Source organism: Myotis daubentonii, chromosome 5 (genome assembly GCF_963259705.1).
Source record: "Myotis daubentonii chromosome 5, mMyoDau2.1, whole genome shotgun sequence".
In the NCBI taxonomy this organism is placed as follows: domain Eukaryota; kingdom Metazoa; phylum Chordata; class Mammalia; order Chiroptera; family Vespertilionidae; genus Myotis; species Myotis daubentonii.
Window position 1 is genome coordinate 58,538,334 of NC_081844.1, and position 19,319 is coordinate 58,557,652.

General features: G+C 38.6%; 1 protein-coding gene across 1 annotated transcript in view; it reads left to right on the forward strand.

Moving 5' to 3' along the window:
* Positions 1–19,319, forward strand: part of TTC29 (tetratricopeptide repeat domain 29) — a 155,461-nt gene that overhangs the window by 96,688 nt on the left and 39,454 nt on the right. The window contains exons 10-11 of the mRNA XM_059695312.1: positions 2,716–2,839; positions 7,278–7,506. Coding sequence (XP_059551295.1) covers positions 2,716–2,839; positions 7,278–7,506 — 353 coding nt within the window. The remainder of the gene's footprint in view (positions 1–2,715; positions 2,840–7,277; positions 7,507–19,319) is intronic.

Genomic DNA, 19,319 nt, shown 5'->3' on the forward strand with positions numbered 1-19,319 from the left:
TTTAGAAAACAAAACACATAAAAATATCTAGGGCTAACTCCTTTTGGGGGACATAATTGATTAAATTACTTATAAATGCTTTATAATAAACCTACACTATGAAGATGTTTCCTAAAGAGGGATTCCAAGATGCCATCAGCTTCATCACTAGGTGACATCTTTGGAGATAACTACTTGGAGGGAATTCTGTTCCTTTGCATGTTAGTAAATCTGGACATTTGGAAATACAGTCCGGGGGTGGGGAGAATGAGGTGTAGAAATATAGATTTTCCATGTGTGCATACGGGAGTTAGAACACGCCATAGCAGCATGTGAAATTGCCCATAGTAAGCATCTAGTGGAGGGGGAGGACAGTCTTAGAACTCTGGAAAGAGTCAACTTTGGGTGGGTAGAGACTCTAATGTCAGTAAGATACCCAGGAAGATAAAAATATGAGAAAACGGGTCAGCTGGAAGTTCTGGACAGTAGAGGGAGAACCATTTGGAGAAAGATGGGATGTTAACGGCCGGGATTCCCAGCGTGTGTGTTAAGATCTGAGTAAAGGCACAGGATGAAGAGGCCTGGGAGCAGAGCAAGGAGCCTGAGTCCATATACACTAAACATGTGATCCATTTCAAAATTCAAACATATGACAGTTTTTCAAATTTATATAGGTGCTTTGAGTTCACCATTGTATTCCCTGGAGTTGGCTCCAAATCCTTTGGCTGCCTTTTACGATCAAATTTACACAATAAGTTCTAGACGTGTTCTTGTGAGGAGGATATTGAAGGGAATATGCTCCAAGTGTCAAAGCACTATACACAGTTCATCGTACCCATCACAGTTAATCCCATGCACAAATTTATATATTTATCTCTCCAAATTGACAGGGGAACTCTTTAAAAGCAGGAACCATATTCCCCAGAAAGTAGCATTCTAGGTTTCTTGATATTACTGGAATATCCAGAAGACAGGAGTTTACAGTCATGAACTTCAAACATCCAACCCCATGACTAGGGTTCTCACAATTTACCTGGAAGCTTTCATGTCTACTGCATAAATGTTTCCCATCTCAAACTTTCTACCATTGCTTCATTCAAAACTATTTGAATGGCTGGTATATACCAAGCACTCTGCTAGAAACGATGTCTTTCTGGGCATTTTACCAGTATATAACACCTGTATAGGTAACTTCTGGGATGCCTGAGACTTCACTGCCGAGGGATGCTGACAAAAACGAACTACCATTCACCTTTCATAAACTTTTAAAAGGTTTTATTGAAAAAAACCCAACTTTATTGAGTTATAATTCATATACCGTGCAATTTGCCTTTTTAAAGTCTACAGTTCAGTCACTTTCAGTATATTTACAGAGTTTAATTTGAGATCATTTTCATCACCCTGAAAAGAAGCCCTACACCCTTTAGCAGCCACTCCCCAGCCTCTGGTTATCACTGACCCACTTTCTGTCCCTATGGATTTGCCTAATGCACATTTCATGTAAATGGAATTATATAATACTAGGGGCCCGGTGCACAAAATTCGTGCACTGGGTGTGGGGTGGGGGGGAGTGTCCCTCAGCCCAGCCTGCCCCCTCTCACGTACTGGGAGCCCTCAGGCGTTGACCCCCATCACCCTCCAATCACAGGATCGGCCCCTTGCCCAGGCCTGACGCCTCTGGCCTAGGCGTCCGGCCCGGGCAGCGGGGACCCGCAGCTGCAGCGGCCCCGCGATAGTGGGCTCTGCTTTGGGCCCAGGCAAGGGACCCCTAGCTCCCGGGACTGCCAGCTTCGACCGTGCCCAGCTCCCATCGCTGGCTCCACCCCTACTTCCTGCTATCACTGGCCAGGGCGGAAAAGGCACCTGATTCTCTGATCATGGCTGGGTGGCAGGGCAAAGGCGGCCCCAGAGCCGCCTTTGCCCTGCCCCCCAGCTCTTAGCTCCCCCCTGGGTTTCTGATCACTGTCAGTGGCAGGGGGCTTCTTCCTGCTTTCCCTTTCGCCTCCCTGCATTGTGCCTACATATGCAAATTAACCGCCATCTTGTTGGCAGTTAACTGCCAATCTTAGTTGGCAGTTAATTTGCATATAGCCCTGATTAGCCAATGAAAAGGGTAGCTCGTACGCCAACTACCATTTTTCTCTTTTATTAGTGTTGATGTGGCTATTTGTGACTGGCTTCTTTAATTTAGTATGTTTTCAATGTTTATCCATATAATAGCATGTATCAATACTTCATTCCTTCTTATAAGAATGAGGCTAAATAATACCCCGTTGTACTAATAGATATATGACATTTTGTTTATCCATTCATAGACATTTGGGTTGTTTCCACTTCTTGGCTATGAAGAACAATGTTGTTATGAACATTCATGTACAAGTTTTTGAATGGACATATTCTCATTTCTCTTGGGTATATATGTAGGAGTAGGATAGGTGGGTCATGTGATAACTCTATGTCAAAGTTTCTGAGAAATTGACCAGCTGTTTTCCAACACAGCTGCAGCAGTTTACATTTCCACCAGCCATGCATGAAGGTTAAAAGGTTTACATTGTAACTTACTATATATTCCAACAAAATCAAGCCATGTATTTTTAACTTGATATTTTCACTTTAAATTTCACTATCCTGATAACCATCTTGCACTTTCTAAAGCAAAAGATGCACAAGATCTTCTCTTCACTGTGATATTAAGTGAAATGATACTCCAATAGTTTCCTGTTTTATTTATTCTAGCCAAGGAGAGATGGTAGAAGCAATTACATACCTGAAGAAATTTGTGAAACTGGCAAGAAACAATTTTCAAAAGCTAGATGTTGTGAAAGCAAGTACAATGCTTGGTGACATCTACAATGAAAAAGTGAGTATAAGTGTTTCTTGCTTATGGGGGAAGAAAAAGTAGCTTTAAAATTCTATTCCCATTGCATCCTCACTTTCCCCCATACATTGTGCAGAACGCCCCCAGGGCTGCGGCACTTAGTTGATGCACAGGGCAGTGACTGGAAAGAGAACCATCTCTTTTTTTCCTCTTCCTCCAGGACCTGAGTGCCATGTCAGGCACAGTCACCACAAGCTGCCAACCTTGATGCCCATCTTCACAGCCAATGCAGGTCCTAAATAATTTCAGATGTGAAGGTCAATTAAAATATTTAAATTCAAAGGAACTTCATTATAATAGTTGGCTCTCACCAGCTGACACTGACATTGGTGGTTCTTGCTCCAAATTCTCGTTTTACTAACCCAGCGGTGAGGCCTCTGCTAGGTCCCACAGGAGAAGAAAGGACAGTCCCAAGAGCAGTTCTGAAAGAAATATGCAATTCTAGCAGCAGATTGGTTATGGGAAAGAAGAGAGAAAGACAAGCAAAAAGGATAAAATAAAAGTATCTCATTCAAGAGGCCATTACTAGTGAAATGCGGGTCACACTTTAATGTTAACTTTCCATGCAGCACTTATCGTTTTCTTATTTGTGACGTTTTATTGTTGCTATTGTTGTTTAATCTGGCTGGAATGGAAGCTTAATGAGAACAAAGAGCATATCTGCCTTGTTTATTATTTTATTTCAGTATCTAGCAGAGAACCCAGCTCAGAGTTGGCGAGCTAAAAATTTAGTTTGCTGAATCAATCAATAAATTTATAACCAATTTTATATAACTGAAGAGTAGTCTTTTCTCACTTCTGAAATCCTAAACTTATATATTTTATTCTTGTACAATATTTTGGCAGTTTGAAAACTTGCAGTGAATCTTTAAAAGCAAATCTAATGGTACTCGTCAGTCTACCTTTTAAGGCCCTCATCATAAGATGAAACCTTTTCTGGTTTCATATAATCATGTAATGTATTCTAATAATAATTTCTAAGAAATAATATTATTATTATAAGGCCACAGTACAAAAGTATGTTTGGAAAAATGTTGGAGTTTTCTCTCATTGGTATAGTGTTATTATAATTAAAATTAACATATCTTAAAAATATCCTTTATCTTAGATCAATTCTCTTTTATGTAGTAAAATAATCCTTTTACTGCATAGTCCTGAAAGTGGCCACCAATCCTGCCCTCCTCAGATGATCTTTTTCTGGACTGACTGTTCATTGAAAACATATAACTAATACCAAGTGGCCAAATGAGAATGTTTTAGGGAAAATAACTTAATGAGATTTCTCATTCCCTAATAAGATCAGAGAATAATCACATAGTTAAAACAATCGTAGTTCCAACACTGAAGTAGTAGGAAAAATGTGTACGAAATTATTCTTCCTTATTTCTGAGAAAATGCCCATTTGTTCTGAGCTTGAGATAGAGTAACATTTTAGACACCAAAAAAGATCTAGTAAGAATCAGAATCATGCTTGAAAATTCTATGTTATAGTGTAATAACACAAGCTTTGTTTCAAGGCCTATGATGTCATCAAGACCCTGTCCTGAAATTGTCCACTAAGTGCTTATCAGTGATATTTATAACATTAAATGAAGTTCTTGTCTAATAAGATGCATTCATGAAATGCATAAATTCATTTATATATTCTCAAATTCATATTTAAGATTACCAGGATTAGCTACTAGAATCTTCTGAATTTTATAATAGGATAGGGATTAACTGATAACAGAAATGAACTATCAAGGTTAAACAGAATCTTTGGAGAATAGATTAAATTTAGATATTAAACTCTTAAAGAATTAAAATTCTGGAAATATAATATACCTTAATGATGTCTCATTCCAAAAAGGTATGTATAAAAGCACTTCAATCTGAGAATTAATGTATTTTATTAAGAGTGTTTTAAACTAGAGAAATTACATTAATGCCAGTTTTATGACAGTTGTGTGTCTAAAGATTGAATGCTAGGCACAATTTAAGGGAAAAATAATTACCTCAAGAGTGGTGAAGGCCTGGGGTGAGGGGTGGGGGCGGGCTAGATGGAGTCAATGGGGGAGAAGGGGGACATATGTAATACTTTCAAAAAAAATTTTTTAAAAAGAATAATAACCTCATTTTAATGCTCCTATTTTTAAGGGAGAAAAAACACTTGTTAAATAAGATCTAATAAAAATTTTAGGCACATAAATACTTACACTGACAGCTAGCTCACCTCCTGATTGTAAACTTGTTTCATTGCTGAATTCCCAATGTGTGGTATGGGGCTGGTATATAGTAGATGGCCAATGAATAAGTGGATGAATGAATGAGTTTGTTTTAACATAAATGAAGTAATGTACCAAAAAATTTCTGGAAATTCAACTATATGTTAATTATTCCTGGTCTCTAATTTTCCTGAGCCTCTCACCTAAAACAATAAATAGCCTAAAGCTCAGAATTATAACTATAACAATAATTAGATATTTATACTTCTCTTTTTAAAAATAGAAATATTTGGCCTGGCCAGTGATGCTCAGTGGTTGAGCATCAACCTATGAACCAGGAGATCATGGTTTGATTCCTGGTCAGGGCACATGCCCAGGTTCTGGGCTCGATTCCCAGTAGTGGGTGTGCAAGAGTCAACTGATCAATGATTTTCTCTCATCATTGATGTTTCTATCTCTTGCTCCCTCTTCCTTCCTCTCTCTGAAATTAAAAACAAAACAAAAAACACATTAGAAATAGAAATATTTGGTCTAGTCATATATTTTCATATATTTTATCCTATATCTTTGATGTCTAGCAGGACAATCTATAATTTCAATGAATTTTATTTTCACGTTCAATATTTCTGTTGTTTCTCAATCATCTAATTTACTAATTGGCATATACATATCTGATAGTTTTGTTTCCTAATTAAGTAATCTTATTCTCATATCAGTTCTATCATTCTATGTATTATACTTTGAAATAAGAGAAAGAATTGCTCATCTCAGCAAACAAAAATTATTATTTGTATAATGTCGAAGGATTTTGTTTAAATTGGCAAACCTAAACTGTCCTTGTGGGCAGGTAACAGAGTGTTATATGTGCTGCTCATAACTGTCACATAAGCCCTATTTCTCCCCCTCCTCCCTTGCCAGCAGCTTCTTTATTCAGTCAGTTTGACTGCTCTCTGAACTCCAGTTATACAGAGGTGCATAGAGTTGACTGTGCACTTTACCTGAACTGGTGTGTAGTATAAAGCTATTACTGTGGTGTTTTTATTTCTAATTCCTTCATAAAATATTGTGAGAGAATGACTCACAAAGCCATAACAAAACATTCTCCCTTATAAGGGTTTCCTTTCAAAAGAGAAAGCATGTAAGTTTTTGTGTATATGCGATAGAGAGTAAGGTGAGGGTAGGGCAGGGAAGGGGAGAGGAGAATGGAGCCCAAGTGTTATGTCAGTGAAGAAAGGAAATCTTGTTGCCTAGAGTTTTTATAAATATAGCTCAATTCTAAAAATATCTTTTGTTGAGGAAGTTTTTAATGAGGATTTTCAGAAGACTTGGGGGCAGCAGAAGACAGTCTTTTCTCTGAGACTCAGTTTCATCATTTGTAAAATAAGATTTTCTCATAGGATGACTTATGAAAGCTAATGACATACTTATATATGAAGTCCTTGGGCCTGGCCCTGATACTTCATAAAAGTTAGAGAAACATTATTCATTTGTGGGCAATAGCTTTTAGGAGGAGAGGTGAGGATGACAACAACAACAAAAAAGAAAAGAACAACAACAAAGACCTTTAATTTTTGTAATTTAAAATGTTGCAGAGAACTTGGAGAAGAGATGGACATTTAAACGATCATTTAGGTGGTATTAGTCCTACCAAGATCTTTTTTTTCTTTTAATCGCAGTCAAGAATGGCATGTGCATGTGGTAGAACAAGACTAAATACTAAATCAACAGACACATACATCTATCTTCACTGATGATTGCTTAACAGCTTGGCTGGAAATTATCTTGTACTGTGTCTAATAGCTAAAGCTAGTTAAAAATATTTCATTAGGTAAATCCAGTACTACAAGTAAGAAAATACCATCCATATCAATGTGAATTGATTCATTCTTTTCCAAACTTTTTTGCTATCATGTATTAGGTTAAACCATATAAAAATGCTGATATTTAAATATTTTTTATCCAAAAAACTTATGATCATACAGTTCAACCTGATAGATACGGCTTTCTTAGTGAATTAACTTCAAGAATCGCACAGTTAGTAATCCTGATGTTTAAAGAAAACCTTGTTGTAACAGAGACTCTGCTTGCCATCACTTTCTTCCTGAAGATGAACTGCTATAACTGTTGAAAGAACAGTGTGGTACTTGTCAAGGTGGTAAGACATGTGAAATGGTAAACTGAAAATTAAGAAAAAATCATTTCTCTTCTATTTTTAGGGACACTACAACAAAGCTTCTGAATACTTCCAGCAAGCTTTTGACACTACAGCGGAGCTAACAAATGTGCCTCTGATGGATGAAACCAAAGTTCATTACGGAATAGCAAAAGCTCATCAGATGATGCTGACAATGAGCAATTATATAGAAGCTGCAGATCTCTCCAGCCTTAACAGCCTGCTCTCGTGGAAGGAGACTAGAAGCAACATTTCACCTGACCCGGTAATTGGTAAGGCATTGGTTTTGTGTGTGTGGGTGGGTTTTTTTTTTTTTAAAAAAAAAAACACTTTAGGTTTTACATCATTCTTAATGGCAAAGTCATTTTCATTTGTTAAGGTTTACTCAGTCATTGGTGATTTTAATTATATGGGCAATTTTATTTGTTCCTTATGTGAATATTATATGTACTTTTGTGCTATCTTGTACCTTCAATTTTAAGGAAAGCATAAAATCATGGGAATGATGCCTTCAACTTGATAAATGGCCATCCTCAAGCTTTTTTTTTTTTTTTAAGACCAGTGATGTTCAATATTCAACAGTAAGTAGGGATCAGTTGTGAAGACTGTGAAATAAGTTTTTTATTTTATTAATGTTCAGTGTTGTGCCTTATTGTCAAGAACAGGTGCATATAGATGCTGATTAATATTAAACTCTTACTGTTCTGATGGTAGTGAATTTTCCTATTTTTGTCAATTCAAATTTGAATATTAACTTCAACAATATTTGGTAGTAATTTCACTCAATGCCACTTTTTTCCTATATATGTTTGCTGGTGACAGTTAGTCAGAATAGTCCATTAAAACAAATAACTTGGTAGGGGAGGGTCAGTTTTGCCTGTCAACTTGACTAGGCTTTAGTCCTCAGTTAAGAATTTTAGATTAGGGTGGGTTTGTTTGTTTTTAAACAGTACTGCCTGTGACAGACCTTGGGTTACATGATTATTTGTTTGCGAGTCAAACTTTTCAAAGCAGTATATTTTAAACATTTTGGGATAACTCAAATGGAATCATTTGGAAAAATTTTGTAATGTGAAGCAGCATCTCCACCTTTGAACTCTTTTTTTTTCTTGTTTAGATCAAACAATAATCTCTCTTGATATTTATTTCCTCCATAGAATAAACAGTAAATTGGGCACAAATAAATTTTATTGACTCTTTATATTAGCAAAATACCAATTACCACTCTCTGACCCCTAGTTATGAAGTAAGAATGGTCTCGTTCCAAATGTATGCACAGCAAGGAAAAACAAGAGGGAGTCTTTAAAAACAGAAGGCTTGTTGAATTTCAATGCACTCAAGTGCCCCAAAATATTTATGGCTAACTATTGGTAATTATTGATAACCACTTTTGATCATATGTTGCTTACTTCTGAATGTTGTCTTGTCGTATATTTGGGAGTTTCTTCTGTAGTTTGGAGTTATCTCCCCTTTCATTTCTCATTCTTCCTTCCCAGGAGATCAAGTAGGGAAAGTACGATCCATCAAGTAGAATACTTGCTTTGATAAAAGGTTTGGCAGAGCGTAGGTTGAGTCACTCATGTTTTCAAGTTTCCCTTGGATGTACTTTAGCCATCACACAATGATCATGAAAAAAATACTCAAAACTGGCTTTTGATCAGAGCCATGTGTCTAATTGCTGTAATCCAGCTTTTGACTTTTAAAAAATCTTATTTTACTTTTCTTTACTCTATAAAGCTATTTTTCTATTTTTAAATATTTTATCTCCATAGTGTTTGTAAGAATGCATTGTGTTCTAAAGGACTTGGGAAGAGAACAAAAATGCATTTGAAACTATTATTCGGAGAGTAAAACCTCAGCTATTCATATGATAGAGATGATTAAATTCACCAGAATGCTAAGAAAGTACACCCCCTTACTGATTCATTTGATCAAGATTAGAAATCTATGCATGGATGAGCGACATCATTATAAAAGTGAGAAATAATCATCATTCAGATTCTAATATAAATAAGTTATTTCTCATGCTATTAGGGTGTTTAACATTTTTAGGGGCAGTTGTTCCATCTCAACACTAATAAAAGAGAAAAATGGTAATTGGCGTACGACGATACCCTTTTCATTGGCTAATCAGGGCTATATGCAAATTAACTGCCAACTATGATTGGCAGTTAACTGCCAACTCAGATTGGCAGTTAACTGCCAACTAAGATTGGCAGTTAACTGCCAACAAGATGGCGGTTAATTTGCATATGTAGGCACAATGCAGGGAGGCAAAAGGGAAAGCAGGAAGAAGCCCCCTGCCACTGACAGTGATCGGAAACCCAGGGGGGAGCTAAAATCAGGTGCCTTTTCCGCTCTGGCCAGTGATAGCAGGAAGTAGGGGTGGAGCCAGTGATGGGAGCTGGGCACGGTCGAAGCTGGCAGTCCCGGGAGCTAGGGGCCCCTTGCCTGGGCCTAAAGCGAAGCCCACGATCGCGGGGCCGCTGCAGCTGTGGGTCCCTGCTGCCCGGGCCGGATGCCTAGGCCAGAGGCATCCTGCAGGGGCAGGGGCGGAGCCCGCACGATCGCGGCGCCCCCCGCTGCCACTGCAGGTCCCCGCTGCCCGGGCCGGACGCCTAGGCCAGAGGCGTCAGGCCTGGGCAAGGGACCAATCCTGCGATTGGAGGGTGATGGGGGTCAATGCCTGAGGGCTCCCAGTATGTGAGAGGGGGCAGGCTGGGCTGAGGGACACTCCCCCCACACACACACACACCCAGTGCACGAATTTCGTGCACCGGGCCCCTAGTATAGAAATAAAACCTGTATGACATTATCAACACAATTGCTTGTTTACAAAGAATATTTTAGCTCAAAGTACACTTTCAAGTCTACTTCACAATGTTTCCAAAATATTTCCTTAACCACAACTCCTATTATTCTTCTGTCTTCGCTCTGCTTAAAAACCTTCATTGGCTCCCTACGGCCTATAAATTAAGTACAAGCTTCCCAACCTTTTCTGACCACCTCTCTCCCCAGCGACCCACCTCCTCCCAGGTACCTCACTTCCAGCCCCAACACTCCCCAGAAACATCTCACTGACTTTGCAAGGACCTTCTCAAATGCTAAAGTCTTCCCTGATTCCCCTCCCACTTGAATGTTATCTTTTCTCTCTGTTCCCACATTGAATCTCATTCATTGATCCCAAACATGTTTTGTCATATTTTGCATACTATCCTGGCCATTTCTTTAATTGCCTTATCTTCCCATTGGGAATATGAGTCTCTTGGAAACAGGTTCTGATTCTTGGCATTCCCTACGAAAGAAGGTACATGTCTAACAACTGCTTGCTAGCAGGTAAATATTTGTCAAATTAAAGAAAATTCAATGAGTATGTATGTCTTAGCCATAAACTAGTTTGCACTAACTAACCACTTTTAAAAACAAGATTCATAGTTTCTACCTCCTTGGAAAATATGAGAAAAACAACCCTATGATCCAACACCGCATTCTGATTACCAAGCAATCACGTGAAAGCAGGACAACGCCAAGTATGAGGTTGACAAAATGCAGAAATATTATTTGGAAGTCTGAGCAGCTTTTAGGTTTTCAAATGTTGCCTTTCTTGTCAGAAAAGGCGTCTTTAATCTTGCTACAGAGGGGTCCCATGTATTCAGAAAAAGGCAGATCAAAGATTTGAAAGATACATTATAAAAGCTGTGCAGTTATCTTCACCTCTGAGACTCGCATCCTCCAAACAAATCATTAGCTCACAGAGCAGGCAATATTCTTTTAAGCAGAGGAACATGACCCCCTAAGGGAATAGAGCAGTGAGAGCACTCAGGTCTCTGGATGAAATGCAGCAGTCATTCATCAGCAATCCTCTTATCTTTGTACCCTTCAGAGGAAGCACAGCAAATATAGGAACCTTCATACCATCCTAATACTCCCAAGTATAGTTTGAATGGTTTCATATTCCTCCTTCCCTTTCCAATAGTTATATAAGAATAGATTCTTCTCCCAAATTTAAGAATTTAAAAGATATTCAAATCTATTGCAGTTTAATAACATATTTGAAGTCTGACCCAATAGAAATTAGTTAGCTCTGGGAGGCTTAAGGGCCTGTGAATTTCTGTTGATTTCTCTAGACCAGTGATGGAGAACCTTTTGAGCTCGGCGTGTCAGCATTTTGAAAAACCCTAACTTAACTCTGGTGCCATGTCACATATAGAAATTTTTTTATATTTGCAGCCATAGTAAAACAAAGACATATTTTTGATATTTATTTTATATATTTAAATGCCATTTAACAAAGAAAAATCAACCAAAAATTGAGTTCTCATGTCACCTCTGACACGCGTGTCATAGGTTCTCCATCACTGCTCTAGACTATAGTTTATTTTCCTTACTATAATTATTATCTCTACAATCATGAAATTTTTGGTAATGAAAAGCTAATTCATTTTGCCTTGTGGAGATCACAGACCCAGATGTGGGACAGGGACACAGAAGCAAAAGCTATCTATTATCTATCTATCTATCTATCTATCTATCTATCTATCTACCTCTATCTCTGTCTCCCTTCCTCTCTTTCTCTCAAACATATCCTTGGGTGAGGATTAAAATGAATGAATGAATGAATGAATAAATCTATACTAATAAAAGGGTAATATGCTAATTAGACTGGGTTGACTGGCCATCTTCTGGATGTCCGACTTCCTTCTGGACAAAGCCATGGTGGTGGGGGCCAAGGCAGAGGCAGTTAGGGGCGATCAGGCTGGTAGTGGAGAGCAGTTCGGGGTGAGATCAGACTGGCAGGGCAGGGCAGTTGGGGGTGACCAGGCTGGCAGGGACGGCAGTTGGGGGCATTAGGCAGGCAGGCAGATGAGTGGTTAGGAGCCAGTGGTGGAATTGGATCTAAACTGGCAGTCAGACATTCCCCAAGGGATCCCGGATTGGAGAGGTTGCAGGCCGGGCTGAGGGACACCCTCCCCGCCCCCCCCCCCGCCCCCCGCACGAATTTCATGCACCGGGCCTCTAGTACATAAATAAATAAGTCCCAAACATGATTTCTAGAAAACCCTATTTAAAAATTCTTTTACATTGTTTTTGCCATAATATTATAAGTATATTAACTTATAGTGAGGGAGTGAGGAAAAAAATAAAGGTTAATGAGAGGAATCATTATATATAACCTTGTACAGAATTACTTCCAAGTTCCTTAGCTGTGCTCTATAAAAACACCTCTTTAAGGCTTTTTAGGCAAACTCAATGACAGGATTAAGGCAACTTCAAAAGAGACAAGGCTGTGAGTTTGGAAAAGGCATATTTCAGATGGGCCATCTTCTCGGACCATATTCCCAGATATTGTGAACAATCACTTTGAATCCCATTTCTATCACATCATAGATGGCGAACCTGGGTAGCTTTACCTCTTTTTACCTCATATCCAGGGGAATATGACAGTTTCTACCTCACAAGGTTGCCCTGACGGTCCTTTTGGTTGCCGACCCAGTGGCCATTGCCCAACTTCTTTCCTGCTAAAGGAATCCCGATTGTTCTCTTTCCTCTAGGTGACATGTCCTTAGGGGGAGGTCAGGCCTTTTCCCATCCCCAATGGCTGAATATTACATAACTAGTGTAAGCCAGTCACTGAGACCTCATTACACTTGCCAAGTGATAGCTGTAGGGAGGATATGTGACACAATTCTAATTAAAGATATAAGAGAAGAAAATCTTCTGAGGGATGAAGGTTTTATTCATTTTTAAAAAGGGACACAAGATGATGCAATTTCCTTTTTCCTGACTTTAAATGTCACTCGAATATATGATGCCTAGAGCTGCTTTAGCCAACTTGCCACCAGCTACCAAACTGATGATGGAGCAAGAAAGCGTGGAAGGAGTCTAGGTCCTTAATGAGCCCCTTCCATGCTAAATTAACTAGTCCTGTAATTTAACCACCTTTTTTTTAATGTGAGATAAATTTTTCTATTTCTCAAGTCACTTTTAGCTGGTGGGAGTTTTTTTGGTTGTTGTTTCTTTAAAAAAAAACAAACACAAAACAATAGGTTAAAGCTCTAAGAGCTACGAGCACAATAACAATAAAGTGCCAAGCAGTGCTGACACATGATCTAGCACAGAGTAGCCACTGTGGTCAATATTGTAGCCCTAGCAGGTACCGCAACACCTCGCACATAACAGTGCTCAAGGAATGCCTGAACTGTGGACTTTTTATTGAATAATCCTTTTATCTCGTTTTCAAGCATTAGGCAGTATCTCAGAATCTGACATTCTCTCTGAGTTTGAAAGATGTCCCATGATCTAAGTTTACTTCCCTCCTCCCAACTTAACCTCTTTCCTAATTAGAACACTTACCCTTCAGAGGCTCGAAGTTCTGATCACTGTTAGGAAGAAATCACTGAGTGAACTGATTCACACCATACTGTGAATGGCTGAAAGTCTTTAACCTATTCAGAGCAATTGTGATTTTTTAAATGTTTGAACATTGCCTATTACCAAAACTTAGGACAGTTGTAATGTAGTGTGTAATTGAAATCATCCAGGCACTGTTGGGCACAATAATTGGGAATAATGAGGCCAACACAAAGATCTTCTAAAGTCTGGGAATCTACCCTAAAATTCAATTCTCTAAGCTATTCCTGCATTCCAAATCTTTCCTTTTCAATATAAATCTATACCTATTTTTGAAAAAATGAAATCAAAACCTTATTAGAATTTTTATGTGACACATCACGCTCCCATTAAAGAAAGTGATGAAAGCTAAGGTTCCTCTCATCAGAAAAACAGTTAGTGCATGTAGTATTTAGAGGGCTCAGGAAGCACCGTGGAGGGGGTCGAATTCACAAGTGCTTACCAGTACCTGGTTCTTCACTCTTCTGGGCACATGGGAGATGGCTCTTCTCAGTCCCTGGAAACCAGGCCAGGGCTCTGGGACCAGTCCTGGCCCAGGCGCCAGAGGCACTTCTGGGCTCCGGCAGAGGAGAGCCCACCTGAGATCCTGCCGCTGGTTCTTGCCCGGCTGCAGTGAGCAGGGAGGAAGCCTCGTTAAAAATTCTGGAGCCGCAAGATTGAAGCAGCCGGGATCGCTCACAGTGCAGGTGCGGAGCCCCTGTTCTAGAAAGCTGCTTATACCTGCAGCAGCCTTGTTGCGGGCACAGAATAGCCCTCTGTTGGGGAGAGCCACGGTGATTTTCGGAGTAGTTTCTTCTCTCCGCTTAATTTAGGCTGCCCTGACTCCACGAGCTTCAGGCTTCTTGATGACAGCCCCCTGGATAGCAGCCGTGGGAGCTCCGGTGGGAAAACTGTGACAGCCGCTTCTCGGTATGACAAGTCAGAAACTGTGTTTCTGTGTTACAAGTCTGCCTGTGACTTTTTAGAGGCAGGGAGCCTTTGTGTTTTCTTCCATTTCCAGTCACACAAAAAACAAGTTTGCTAAGACAAGTTGAAGATGAAACATGAAAATATATTCTTTTTTAAAAATATACTTTTTATTGAGTTCAGAGAGAGAGAGAGAGAGAGAGAGAGAGAGAAACATCAATGATGAGAGAGAATCATTGATCAGCTGCCTGCTACACGCCTCACACTGGGCATCGAGCCTGCACTCTGGGCATACGCCCTGACTGGGAATTGAACTGGGACCTCCTGCTTCATAGGTCGACGCTCAACCACTTAGCCGGCCAGGCTAAAATATATTCTTTATATGTGCTCTGCTACTGTCAAACAGCTTAAGAAAGAGATGCATCTTCTCCATTAATCTAATTTAAGTTGATAGGTTATCAAAGTGTACTTCTAATACATTTCAAGAAAGAGCTTAGGGAATTGGATGTCTTCTGCAAATGATAAAAAATAATTCCAAATCTGAAACATGCTGAAAAAGACAAATCAATAGCTCACTGCAGCCAAATTCTTAAATAAAAAGGACAGCAGAATTTGAGCCTGAATTTCAAATTTCCTTATTCAAATACAGTTCATCCATCTTCGTATGTTTTCTACAACACAAGCGACAGGTTTGGCTTTCTTAGTAATCAAGTATTCTTCAGAAAACTAATGCTCACTTCATTGGGAAATAATAATGTAGCTCTAGATCCCTCGGGTTGAAAGATCTTTTTTTCTTTTTCTTTTTTTCCCCTCTCTGAGAGCCTCCTTCTCTATCTGCTGCCGTGGTTCCATAAAAGAGAATTCTTGATTGCTCAAACAAAAACGGTACTTCTTTTAGATTCTGCTCACAGTTCTTGGTAGCTGATGGTGTTACCAGTTTTAACTTTCCAATGTACACTGAACTCACCAAGAAAAATGTAGCTGGGTTTCTCTAATCTGGTTTAATTTTACTTTCTGCAATTGCTCATTTGAAAAGCTTATGAAAAGCTTGGTGGTTGGTGCAAGCATAGCTGGCGCTGTTCCAGTAGAAGGCGAGGGTTGGAAGTTCTGGCAGAACCCTGTTGTCATCTGTTTATATTAATTTTATTCCCAGTGAGGGTCTTGCCTCGCTTCTAGCTACATCGTTTTACCTATGATCATGGATTCTAAACAATGTGCCAATTTAACTAAAATACTTTCTACCATTTTGCCCCCTAATTGGTAGGGGGCAAAGGTCTTCTAGTCTTGTTTTATTGTTACTGTGCTCTTAAGGCTCTGTTAGGACAATTGTAGTGATATTTGATCCATATGATTTTCCCCCCTGAAAAAAGTGACATTAATACTGTATTTAAAACATGAACCTAGGAAAGAAACACATTTTCTTGGCTTCTAATTCTTCCCAAAGTTTCCCTGATCCAGGGTATTGTGTGGGAGTTTTTCTTTCTAATTACCTCTCACTTGGTATTTTCATCATTATGAATTTTATTTTTTTTAACCACAACATCAATCAAAAATTATATCCATGGTCCCAGAATTCACTTTCCTTTATATTTGTTACTCTGTCCTCCCTGTGTCTTTAACTCCCTGACAAGAGTGAATGTTTTTATAGTCTAGGTTCTTTAGCATACTTAATAGAAAAATAAACACTTTTCATGATGCATACTCTTTTAGAAATTATTTATAATGCTTTATTATGTGACTGACTTGGATAGCAGTCACTGGATATATATTTCACTTCTCATGGATGATTCTTGCCACCGGGGATGGTACAATAAGTAAAGTATGGGAAATATTAAGCAAGAATCTGATCAGAAGAAATGCTAGAATATTTCTTAATTTTTATGCCAGTCCATCCTGACCAGTGTCTTAACCTTCCTAAGTGAATCTTTAAAACACTTCTAATGCACCTGAACACATTTACTTCCTCAATCCTCTGAACTAATCTTGCAATAAAATAATTATTAAAGACACTGACCAATATTCATCACCCCCAAATCCTTTAACACTACAATGTACTTAGGTTGTTTTTTCTACCTTTTAATGCATTCTAACCTTCAATCAAAAATAGATATGTGTTTTTTTTATCATGCCCTTAAGGTAAACAAAGTTGGATTTTGTCAAACCAATGGGGAAAACTAAAGTTAGCTCATTTAAGTGCTATGCCTCTAAGGCAGCGGTTCTCAACCTGTGGGTCGTGACCCCTTTGGGGGTCGAACGACCCTTTCACAAGGGTCGCCTAAGACCATCAGAAAACACATATATAATTACATATTGTTTTTGTGATTAATCACTATGCTTTAATTATGTTCAATTTGTAACAATGAAATTGGGGGTCACCACAACATGAGGAACTGTATTAAAGGGTCGCGGCATTAGGAAGGTTGAGAACCACTGGTCTAAGGGATTGCGTTTATTGACTTCTAACATGGAATTGGGCACCCAAAATGAGAAAGAAAAAAACTGGTTAATTTTAGCCTTTGGTGAGATACAGTATCTGATTTTTCTGAATTAAGACTATACATTTTATTAGTTGATGTAGTACAGCTGTATTGCAGAATACAACTAATAAAATGTAGGTTGTATTGTTATCAAAAGAATTTTAGTTCAATCCTTTCAAAGGTCTTCTAGTCTTCCTTATTAGACAAGCTCCTGGGAAGGAATACATAGTTTTTCTTGAGTCTCCACATATTTTTAACTTAGGTATTAAAATAACAGTGGAAATATGAAATGAAGCTGCAAAATCAATAGTTAAGAAGAGGTTGGTGAGAAACATTAGAACAATCTGGATCCAAATGACCATTATAATATTTTGAGGTTAATATTTTTGCTGTTTAGATCTATTTGGTCCAAGTTTTTGCCAACAACGACTAATAAGATTATGAAAACTGCCGGGGTCCAGCCCCAGCGGGTCCAGGGGTCCCCAAAGGTATGGACGGAGTCAGCGAAGAAGGAATGACACGGAGATAGCGTTCAGTTGATCAGCATAGCCGGGTTCTCTTGTCAGGGTCTCCAGCCAGGTTCTGTGTCCAGGTTCTCCAGGCAGGTCCAGTCACCAGGTTCTAGTCAGGCTCTCCTGCCAATCTCCGCAGTCAGGTTCAGTCCAGGATCCCTTGCCATGTTCTCTCCAGCGAAGCTCCTCCATCTCCAGGTTCCGCGTAGGTTCTGTCTCCTGAGTTCTGTGTTCTGAGTTCTGAGTGTTTCTGTCTTGTTACAACTGTATTTATACCAGTTGATTCAATCCTATCAATCTCTATTACAAAGGTTAGGGCGTTTCTTATCTCCATTCCAGGGAGAAAAGATTATGTAGTTTAAGCATGATTGTTCGTAGTTAAAGGGATTAATTACCCGCCTGGCACTTAGTTGAGGGGTTTTATTCCCTCCCTAACTTCAGGAGAAAATCCCTACCTGGGGATTCAACCTTTCTCGGAGAGGTGACTTTGGTTAAAACACAGCGCCAAGAAGGTGAGCAAACATATTAAGAACCGTATGCCATATATGCCAGGTCCCTTGAAACAGCAAGGATGGACCGGCTCCCGGCAGAAAACAAGGAAATAAACTACACAGAAGGAAGATGGTATGTCCAACCTTTAGGTATTAATTAAAATTGAAAACAAAATTAATAAATATAAAAGCTCGTTGTATTGATTATAACATAAGCAAGTGAAACATTTTTCATAAAAGTCTTAGCGGGGACAGGTTAACAGACTGGTATTATGATTTGATCAAAGGAATTCTTCCTAAAATATGGATATCCAAGTAGCTATATTAACTCTCTCTCATCTGAATGGATTCACTTATTCATTCACCTTCATACAGGGCTTTACATTATAACTTTATCTGAAGACTTCTATGATGAAATATGAACATAGTATTTTCTTTGGTAATTTGTTTGGCAGGAAATAGAGAGCAAATACACACAGCTTTTTAATAATTTATAATTACTTACATGAATCTACTAAGTTTAGGCACACAATTATATGACTAATTATGTTGAAAATCCAAGTGGATGCTTAAATAGATGACCATGCCTCGAGGCCTTTCCAGTTGTTTCTGCTGTCTCATTTAACCATGCAAATGTTATTAAGTAAGCATTCCTGGCTAAAAATGTTCAAGCATGTGCAAGTGTAATTGCATAGATAATTATGCATAATACTGCCACTTCCTATATCTAACATAGGAATTTTCCTTTAAAGAATATTAGCTTCCTACTGGGTAACTTTCTCAGTACTTGCAAAGAAAATATAATTTGTAAAAGATAAGTAGGCCAATAAATTCTATTACTCTTTCTTCAGACTCTCTTCTTGACTCTTTTAAGCATAACAATTTGAAATAAAACAGAGAAATATAAATCCATATACAAAAAATTAAAGCAATTTTAAATACCTATAAGTGTAAAAATCTATATTCACAAAGTATAATTCAATAACTGTTTTTAGATTTGTGTAAGTATTTAGACAAACCTGTTAACAAGGATACAAAAGAATTAACAACCCTGTTCTATGAATAAAAACATATGTGACAATATACTAAAGGCATGTTCATATAAGAGCAAAAAATGTCCAGAAAAAAATTAAACAGCACATTCACATTAGCAAGTTAATTTCTTGTCAGGAAAAATATTAGAATGTCCTTGCTGATGCCATACCTCACCAGGTTGGATTCTGCACGGACCTACTGAGCAAGTCACAGCTCTGGATGCAAACTTTGGCATGTATGCAGCTGATTGGTG